The following is a 10,089-nucleotide window of genomic DNA, read 5'->3' as shown; positions in this document are numbered from 1 at the left end:
CTAAGGGCCCCTACACACAACTTTGCTCTGGCCTTTTTTGGTGCTGTAAACATGCTGGAATACCTGCATGTCTTCTTCTTTAGGCATATCCGTTTTGGTTTTTTTGCAGTTCTCGTGACAGTTTTTCAGCCGTTCGTTGCAAGTAACATGCTTGACCACTAGTTTTTATGGTATTTTTCCCCTGTAGAGAAGATGTCAAAACACCCGAAAAAAGGGCTACAGCATGCTGCACTTATGGAAGAAGCCAGAAAAATCCCTGTGTATTCTGTGCTTCACATTTCCTATAGACCTCCAGCTAACATCTGAAGCTGACGTTTTTCTTTCCGTAAAAAACACCACAAAACAAAACGAAGTACAGAAAAACGTCAGCCAAAAGCAACGTGTAAATGTACCCTCACTGTGGTTTTCTGCACTTAAACTTACTGAGCTACTGCAATAATTAAGAGAACGATGTACTTGTAAGACAATGAGAAGGGCTACATCTGTATGCAGTAATACGCCATTTTCACGAGCAGCAATGCCACGCTCATGCACGTTGTTTAGGAGCAGTACGGTATCCTGTTAGCATTCCAAAGTGAAATGCACTCATACATTAGCCTCCAATGATTTCCTGAAAAAGCATATGGAAGCAATAGTGTGTCTCTGCAGTCACCCAAGCTGAAGATATATTAGGGGAGAGAATAAAAAGCTGCAGGCTATATGCGAACCACCTAGAAAACCGATATAACAAATAAACATACCTCTGTGTGTATATATATATATATATATATATATATATATATATATATATATTTTACTGTATACTGGAGCATTACAACAATTTTATTCTCTGTGAATTTTGAAAAATTTGCATAGTCCACAAAATAAATAAAAGCCCCCATATATGCATGCATCAAATGCAGCGATCCACCACCATGTGTGTTATTATTCACAGAGCACAGCCATGGCTCTGAACCATTTTTATTACTTACAGGTTATATCCAAATGCATGCATTATAATTTGGCTCTCCAAACTTGAGTCATTTTTTCAAACACATGGTTGCAATTATCCCCATTCTCCTTGCACTTCTTTTAGAAGTTTGGAGCAACAGCGCCCCCTGCCTATGAAAACAGGAAATGTGGATTTTCCTTCCAATTTCGGATGTAGATGGAATTATGCTCAAGGCAGCAGCTCTCAATGTTGTTCTTTTAGTAACTGGAATTGTAATAACTTCTATATAATTCATAGATAGGACAGTGCAGTTCTAATCAGTGTAACTAATATGTTTACTGTGGAGATTATTTCAGTATGTTTTTACTGTAAATGATGATCAAAGTCTGCAAAAGTAAGGAGCTAATTAGTTTAACTCTTTGTGTGACCTGTGAATGCAGCCCCCCCATTGTTTATGGTGAAGACCCTCAATCCACATAGGGCTTGTTTATAGCAAGGGGATGTGTTTGTGTATAGGAAAGTCAGCTAGTCTGCAGGGGGAGTAGACTTTTGTGTAAAGAGGAGGGCTTGCTTTTCTGACATCTCTCAGGATTAGTTTTCTTTTGGAAGGATGGGCTATAGCCCTGGATCAATTACAGGACTCTGAGCTCCAGTTTATTACAGTGCAATCTAGAAGGAGGGTGATCCACAGGATTCTCTGGATTATACTCATTTCATGCCCAGTAGATTTCATATTGACAGATAGCATATACTGGAAAGGTAAGGCAGCACTTCTATCAGTGTGCACCCATGTTCTGATCATGCAGTTTGCATGAAAACTTTTTTCTCATATGTAGTCAGATACTTGCAAGGCATGAGTACATAATATCAGAGGCTGGTAGGTATGGACCATTAGATTTGATTTACAGCTACATATATTATGTTTGTTAGGATTCTGAGGTTCTGAAAGCATCAGGTAGGGCAATGGGTTAACCTCCTAGCTCACTGCAATCCAATAGTAAGTACAAAAGAAAAGGCAGAAAGATTTTGGCAGCATATCATTTTGGATCCAGTTGGGATGGATGATGGCTGATGTTGAGGAGATGTCTACTGAAGGTCTACTTTGCAAGGCTCCTCAAGAAGAATACGTTTCCTGTGTGGATCCTCTGGATGTACAAAGAGCAATTGCTTTGCTGGAGCTAAGCAGATTATTTCATGCTGCTGAAGGTCTCAGGAAGGACTACATCTGCCTGGGGGTCCTGTGGATGGTTTTTCTTTAAGGCTTGCATGAACATCGGGGCATAAGCGAATTGCGCTAATGACAATCACATTGTGCAGGGAAGGCTTCCTGCCTAGTTTTTGGAACCTGGATTTCTGGAATTCGGAGCTGGATTGGAACTTTTTTTCTCCCAAGATTTGAGGATTGTCTCCAACTTTTTTTTTTTATGATCTCATAGGAGTAATACATCAGGGATAGCACCAACTAGTAGGGGAAAATCAGCAATGTGGGGTTCTTGGGTGTGCAATGAGAAAATCCACCTAAGACTTAAGGTAAGACTTCCATTATGTCACACTGTAGACTTATATTCCTTGCAATGTGCCCAGTTTCCCTCCCCATGACTTTTCCTCTTTGACTTGGACAACCTGAGTCTATACGCTTGTACATCGTCTACCACCATATGTTTGCATCTCCTTGTCATGTCTATTGCTTTCTGATAACTGGTGGAAATGAAAGGAGTCAACTGGTCTCTACATGGTATTTAAAGAGCCCATGGGAGGTATGAAATATCTACAACCTCCTTTTTTCCTCCTCTTTTCCTCTGTTGGCACCACCAACCAACCCTTGTTTGCTATGTTCTCTTGTCCTCAGGATTATCAGTGCTATGAGATGGTGGCAATGACTGTCTACAAGTGTTCAGTAATGAAGTAGTGGTTGATCTGTGGAGAAGTTCTACCATGAATTAGGCTTCCACATTTGTGCTCGGTTTGGCAGGAACCCTTTGCAGGAACAAATGGGCCAGGCTAGTTGGCTGGTGTGCGCGCTGTAGAACATTGTTGGATGTTCCTTCTGTAGCTAAGCATCCAAGTAACATTACTAAATTGACTGTGATATTTTATGAGAAGTCCCCTAGAGCTAAGATCCTTATGGAAAGTTGAAAGAACTGGAATAATGATCTTGTAGAGAAAATAGAGATCAGAATATTCAATCAATAACAATGAGGAGTCTTTGGTGGTCTGTAAATGATGTTTCTTCCCAAAACTTTCCCTGGAAGAAAAGTCCTTAGATGTCATGTTGTCATCACTGTAGTGACTCCTATTACCTGCATCTATTCCCAGGCTAATCTAGAGCAATCATGCCCATTGCATTACTCACAAAGAAGTGGGATAGATAAGATAAGAACATTTTAGGAGCCTTGCTGAGTTCTATGTAAGGTTTTTTTTGCAAGACATAGAACATCTGTCTGCAGATGAGATATGTTATCGGACTATGTGAGGAGAAGGACTTTGCATCCATTCACATCTCTCTCTCCAGATCTATATATTACCCCACTCTGGCCTGTGCAAATCTTATTATAGAAAAGTCACATATATATCTGTATACAGATGTACAGAAATGAGTTTGTCAGTGGTTCAAGTTGAACTTAATGTAACACCTTACCTGTAGTTGCATCTAGATATCTACTGCATAAGTGAGAGCATTATCATGCAACAAATTTAACTCTGCTACATCTGGATATGTGTATTGTGCCCAGAAGTTGGGGATGGGATGATGAATTGATTAGTAGTCACTATGATTGTTGTAGGAGATTGTATTAAGACACAGTTATTGACTGATGTGGGATCCTAGGCAGCAAGCTGGCAAGATGGGATGAATGCAAGAAACTGGCGCAACCAGTAGCAGAATTAACTGGGTAACCTTTTTTGGCGGGGAGAGGAAGACTGAAGTTGATTTTTAGATTGGGTCCTTGTGTTCCAACCATTTAAAATAGAGGAACAAAACGCATGTATATGATTATGCTGAATATTGCTGAATTTCATCTGCATAAAATAGTATTCCTTTGGTCAACACCAATAATGACCCTGAGTTGGTGCCATCATCCATAGGATCAATGATCAGTTTACCACCTGGTAAACTATTCGGGGTACATCATGTAAGTGCAGATGAGAACTTTGTCTACTTTATGTAAACGAATGGATGGCATCAAAGTTGTCTCTGGAGATTGCAACAGACTGATCTAGAGGGAGACGCCAGATCTGTGGTATGGAAAAGATTAGGAGAGGGCGCAATTTACTCCCCCTTCTTCCAGATGTGGCACACTACAGAGGGGGTGGGAGCTGTATTCACTAGGACTGGGGTCTCCCGAAAAGGGGGTTGGTGATGGCTCTGTTTATAGTACAGGGTGATGGTGGTCACCAGGAAATTTAACAGAGTAGGGTGTAAAAACTTTTTATTGCATTTTCTTAATTTTTCAAGCTCAAGGTTTTTTTTCCATTTTATTATTATTTTTTTTGTAATTTGTTGGGTGATTAGTACAATTAAATGAAATAAGGGATAGTGATGGACATTTTGGCTTCAGTGGATATATACAGTAGTAAAAAAGAAAAAAAAAAAGAAAAGAAAAACAAATTACCCAACAGTTGTGTGGGCAGCTTGACACCATGATAAAGAGAGGCACAGCTATAAGTCAGGGTGGTGCCTGGCGGATGTGCTGGATAACGCTGGAGCCAGAGCACAAAAGTTCCCTGGAGAGAACTGTGCGCAAACTTTTACACCCTGCTGTAAGTCAATTACACAGGGTTATACTGCCACCTAGTGGTCAGAACGGTTACTCGGTCTGTGTATAAGGCGCAGTCACGTAGAATGTCTTTTCGTTGTTTCTTCATCTGCTATCATAACATATTACTTTTTTTTTGTATTTATTACTCGTATTAAGAAATATATTTTTTAATATGGAGATATATTTATACATTTTAAATATTTTGTTTACAGATGTATTCTATTATGTTTTATAGTACACATTTTTACATTACATTTTAGTTTTTTTTATGTCAATATTTATATTTTTATTTCCATGCTTAGATTTATTCGCAACATATGGCAAAGTTTCAGTCAGTTTTCCTAGTTACTATTCGTGCTTTTAGTGCCCAGTTGTTGTTTTTTTTCTTTCTGTGTCAGTGCTGTTCTTCTATTTCATTGTAAAATATGACAATTGGGAAATCCAATTTTCTACAAGTTAATTAACATTTCCTACACCAGAGATAACTTCATTGAACACATCGGGGTCATTCTGACTCTAGTTTTTATCAGGTTGGCAGTAAAAAAGGCACCTGGAAAATAAGTTCTGCTTCCCCATGTTTTTTCAGCTGGGGGAGACTTCAAGCAGAACAATGTCCAGCTCTTCATTGCCTCTGCTCAATCCATCTATTTTGTAGTGTCTTCAGATTTGGCAGGTCCCAGGTGACTGGTTAAGATTCTGATTTGAGGTCAAATACTCCTTTTCCATGGTGTTCATAAATTAAGCTGAGTGCAGACATTACACGTGTAAAGTTGGCTTCATGCTAATGTTTGTTTTTTTTCCCTTTTTTTCCTTGTTTTTTTTTTGCAGCTGCAATTTTTTCCAGCGCTGGCCAAACAAACTGGAAAATATGTACATAGAGTATCAGTGTCAGTGTGCTTTGTATTTACTGATCATTTTGGATTGTTACTATATATATATATATATATATATATATATATATATATATGATCAATCAGAATTGGATATGTGTGCTGTATCTGATTATAGGCTAGTTTAAGGGTATGTTCACATATGACATTTCTGCAACTTAAAATGACACTGTAAAAACAGCAGCGTATTTAGGCTACTTTCACACTTGCGTTGTTAACTCCGGTATTGAAATCTGGCAGAGGTTCTCAATACTGGAATTAAACGGATCCGTTTTGATTTTGCACACTAGTATGCATCCGCTCCATTAGGAATCAAAACGGAAAAAAACAATCCATCACCCTCTTGACTTAGGCTACTTTCACACTGGCGTTTTGGCTTTCCGTTTGTGACATCCGTTCAGGGCTCTCACAAGCGGTCCAAAACGGATTAGTTTTGCCCTAATGCATTCTGAATGGAAAAGGATCCGCTCAGAATGCATCAGTTTGCCTCCGTTCCGTCTCCATTCCGCTTTGGAGGCGGACACCAAAATGCTGCTTGCAGTGTTTTGGTGTCCGTCTGACGAAACTGAGCCAAACTGATCCGTTCTGACACACAATGTAAGTCAATGGAGACTGATCCGTTTTCACTGGCACAATCTGGCACAATAGAAAACGGATCCGTCACCCATGGACTTTCAATGGTGTTCAAGATGAATCCGTTCTGAACGGATGCAGACATTTGTATTATCTGAATGGATCCATCTGTGCAAATCCATGACGGATTCGCACCAAAAGCGAGTGTGAAAGTAGCCTTACATTGCTTTCAGCGCCGGATCAATTTTTTTTCAGTTTTATGACCGGAGACAAAACCGTAGCTTGCAGTGGTCTTGTGTCCGGTCACAAAACAGAATGCTGCCGGAACGGATCTCTTTCCATTCAAAATGCATGAGGACTAAACGGAAACCTTTTTTCCGATATTGAGATCCTCTGCAACAGAACAGAAGTGTGAAAGTAGTCTTAGGCCTAGTTCACACGACCGTATGGCTTTTATTGTTTTTTGCGGTCCGTTTTTCACGGATCCGTTGTTCCGTTTTTGAGTTCCGTTGTGTTTCCGTTTCCTTTCCGTTTTTCCGTTCCGTTTTTCCGTATGGCATATACAGTATACAGTAATTACATAGAAAAAATTGGGCTGGCCATAACATTTTCAATAGATGGTTCAGAAAAAACGGAACGGAAACGGAAGACATACGGATGCATTTCCGTATGTGTTCCGTTTTTTTTTGCGGACCCATTGACTTGAATGGAGCCACGACCCGTGATTTACGGCCAAATATAGGACAAGCTCTATCTTTCAACGGAACGGAAAAACGGAAATACGGAAACGGAATGCATACGGAACACATTCCTTTTTTTTTGCGGAACCATTGAAATAAATGGTTCCGTATACGGAACACAAAAAAACGGCCCGTACACCCGCAAAAAAAACGTTCGTGTGAACTAGGCCTTAGGCATGGGGGGGGGGGGGAGTTCAAAAATGCTTCGCATTATTTTCAATGAGGAGTTTGAAACAATTGTATTTTGTAATTGGATTTTTGTACGAGTACTTTATTTTTATGCTACTGTTTAAAAAAAAAAATGCTTCGAGATGTAGCATGTCACTTTAATTTTTTTTCCAAAACACACTCCAATTGCTATTTGGTATGTATTTTATAGGCATTTAGGCCCCCTGCACACGACCGTTTTCTTCCCCCGTCTACTGGACGTTTTTTGCGTTCCGTATATGGTCCATATACGGAACCATTCATTTCAATGGTTCCGCAAAAAAAATGGAATGTACTCTGTATGCTTTCCGTTTCCGTATTTCTGTTTTTCCATTCCGTTTAGGCTGCATTCACACGTCCGTGGTGTGTTGCGGACCCGCAAATCGCGGGTCCGCAACACACCAGCCCGGCACCCCCATAGAAATGCCTATTCTTGTTCGCAAGCTGCGGACAAGAATAGGACATGCTCTATCTTTTTGCGGAGCTGCGGACCCAAAATCGGGGACGCGCACCGCAAATGCGGATGCGGACAGCACACTGTGTGCTGTCCGCATTTATTCCGTCCCTATAGAGAATGAATGGGTCCACACCCATTCCGCACAATTGCGGAAAGGATGCGGACCCATTTTGCGGACGTGTGAATGGAGCCTTAGGCAGTAGAAAATGCTGCTGAAAAATGGAACTCATCACGCCAAAAACAGCTTTTTCTGGAGGCTGATTTTTTTTTAAATACGTATTTTTCTACTTACTGTGTGAACATTGGCTTCCATTTGTCTTAATGTTTTTTTTTTGGTGGCAAGCACATGGATTTCTGCAAAAAATATTTTTAAAAATCTACCGTGTGTAAATATAGCCTAACACCATGTTTGGGTTCTTCTGTGCTCACTGTATGTCCTGGGAAATGCTCTAACATGCCCATAGATCCTCATTAGCCAGACATGAGTGTCAGTTTGGCATACAGCTGTCTGATGTGCCTCACTATACTGTCGGCCCTATAGTATTGAAAGGTGCAGTCAGTTGCATTTCTTAATACAACAGTAGGCAAAATGACAATTTTTTCAGGAGTTTTTTGCTATGGCAACCAATGGCAGAAATATGGCACAATACAGGCATATATGTAGAAGAGAGCATGAACAGAGCTTTGCTGATGAATTGCCGCAGCGGATCGCGGACCCATTCACTTTAATGGGTCCGCGATCCGCCCGTTCCGCAAAAATATAGGACATGTTCTATCTTTTTGCGGAACGGAAGCACAGGACGAAACCCCATTCAAGTGAATGGATCTGCATCCGTGATGCAGAATGCCCACGGAACGGCGGCCGTCTATTGCGGATCCGCAAATACGGTTTGCAATACAGCCAAGGAGAGCACATGTTCGTGTGAAAGAGGCCTAAGGGCTCATGAACGGGCACCGACCGCGGGGCAGCCGCATGCGGATTGCGGCCCAGTTCACTTGAATGGGGTCCGCGATCCGCTTTCGATGGTCCGATGGTCCGTGCAAGTAGTGCATCCACTACTTTTTTCCGGTGCGGAGGCACGTACAGTAAACCCACGTAAGCACTCCGTAGTGCTTCCGTGGGCTTCCGATCCGTGCCTCCGTTCCGCATCTCCCGGATCGCGGACCCATTCAAGTGAATGGGTCCACGATCCGTGATCCGGGTTGCACACGGCCGGTGCCCTTGTATTGCGGACCCGCCGTATGCGGGACACAATACGTCAACGGCCGGCACGCGTTCGTGGGTATGAGCCCTAAGTCTGTGTCAGGCTTCCTTCACATCTGCGTTGAAGGCTCCATACGGAATCTCCATCACAGATTTCCTTAAAAATGTTCAGAAAGATGATAGACACCATGATGGAAATCCAGCGGATCCCATCATATTCCCTGCGGATGTCTGTCATATGATGGATCGTGCATTGTCTTTACCTTTCTTTCACAATCACATTCATTTTTCTCCACTCAGTGCTGCATTGGCCTTGTTCACACTGACTTGCATCCGTTTGTTTTCACTGATTTCCCATTTCAGTGTTTACAGATTCAGTTCTCAAAAAAGCCAGATGAAATCACCAGTGCGCAGAATCCATGGATACGTGAAAATGGTTGAGAAATGAATTCAAACTAACACAATACTGTACGTTCATCTGATTCTGTTGTACAACACTAGTTTGGATCCGTTTTTCATTCATTTCTATAGGGCACAGTTCACACTTGTGTCTCTTTGCAGTATATTGATTGCTCACAGTAGACCCCAGTGGATAAGTTGATGCGTCCTATTCAGCCCTTACTTGCACATGGGTGCCGGCCATGAATTTCCGTGCAGATTTCTGTGTGTATCTGCACCAAATCCACATCAAAATCCGCATGTGTTACTTACACATTTTGTTGTGGATTTGATGCAAATTTACGGTAGTTCTGAAATCCGCACCAAACATTGTCTGAACATATGACAAGCTTCAGATTTCAAAATCCGCATAGCAGGTCAATTTCCGCACAGAAGAAAAAAGCAAAGTCTGCATGAGATATGTCTGACCTCATGCACGCTGCTGGTACTGTATCATGCTGCGGTTTTTCCATGGGAGAATTCGTGCAGAAAAAAGAAAACACGTAATCTGCACCGACTGAAACTGATGGAAAAATGCTTCCGTCTGCATCCGTCTTCAATCACTTTTGTCATCAGTTTTTTTTTATTATTGGGATCAATGCAGACTGATGTCAATTTATCATCACTTTTTGAATTCCGAAATACGGCCCAAAATTAATAACATCGTCCCTCAGTCACAGTAAAAAAACATGGAGGCAACAATGGCGGTATGAACAGCGTCATTAATATGACGCTCCTGGTGCTTCAATAAGAAAATGACATAGAAAAACTTTCTTTTTTTTTTATTGTAAATTATACTTATTTGTTTTCCTTTTTTTTATTTTCAGAGGCATTTGCTGGTGTATAATGTTGTCAAATATAATGTCGAATTTGTCACATTATATAAAAAAA

General features: G+C 41.0%; 1 protein-coding gene across 4 annotated transcripts in view; it reads left to right on the top strand.

Annotated features, from left to right (window-relative positions):
* Positions 1-1,559: 1,559 nt before the first annotated feature.
* PDGFRA (platelet derived growth factor receptor alpha) overlaps positions 1,560-10,089 on the top strand; it is a 34,700-nt gene continuing 26,170 nt past the window's right edge. The window contains exon 1 of one of the 4 annotated variants that reach the window (XM_040418857.1): positions 1,560-1,690. Coding sequence is in view for 1 of the 4 variants with exons in the window: in XM_040418856.1 (XP_040274790.1) it covers positions 2,414-2,461 (48 nt within the window). In the remaining 3 variants the exon portion in view is untranslated. Of the gene's footprint in view, positions 1,691-1,724; positions 2,462-5,296; positions 5,370-10,089 lie in introns of those variants that run through there. The other 3 variants (XM_040418858.1, XM_040418856.1, XM_040418859.1) reach the window with 3 other exon arrangements.

This window comes from Bufo bufo, chromosome 2 (genome assembly GCF_905171765.1).
Source record: "Bufo bufo chromosome 2, aBufBuf1.1, whole genome shotgun sequence".
In the NCBI taxonomy this organism is placed as follows: domain Eukaryota; kingdom Metazoa; phylum Chordata; class Amphibia; order Anura; family Bufonidae; genus Bufo; species Bufo bufo.
Note: the sequence above shows the minus strand (reverse complement) of the source record. Positions and strands in the feature narration are given on the sequence as shown.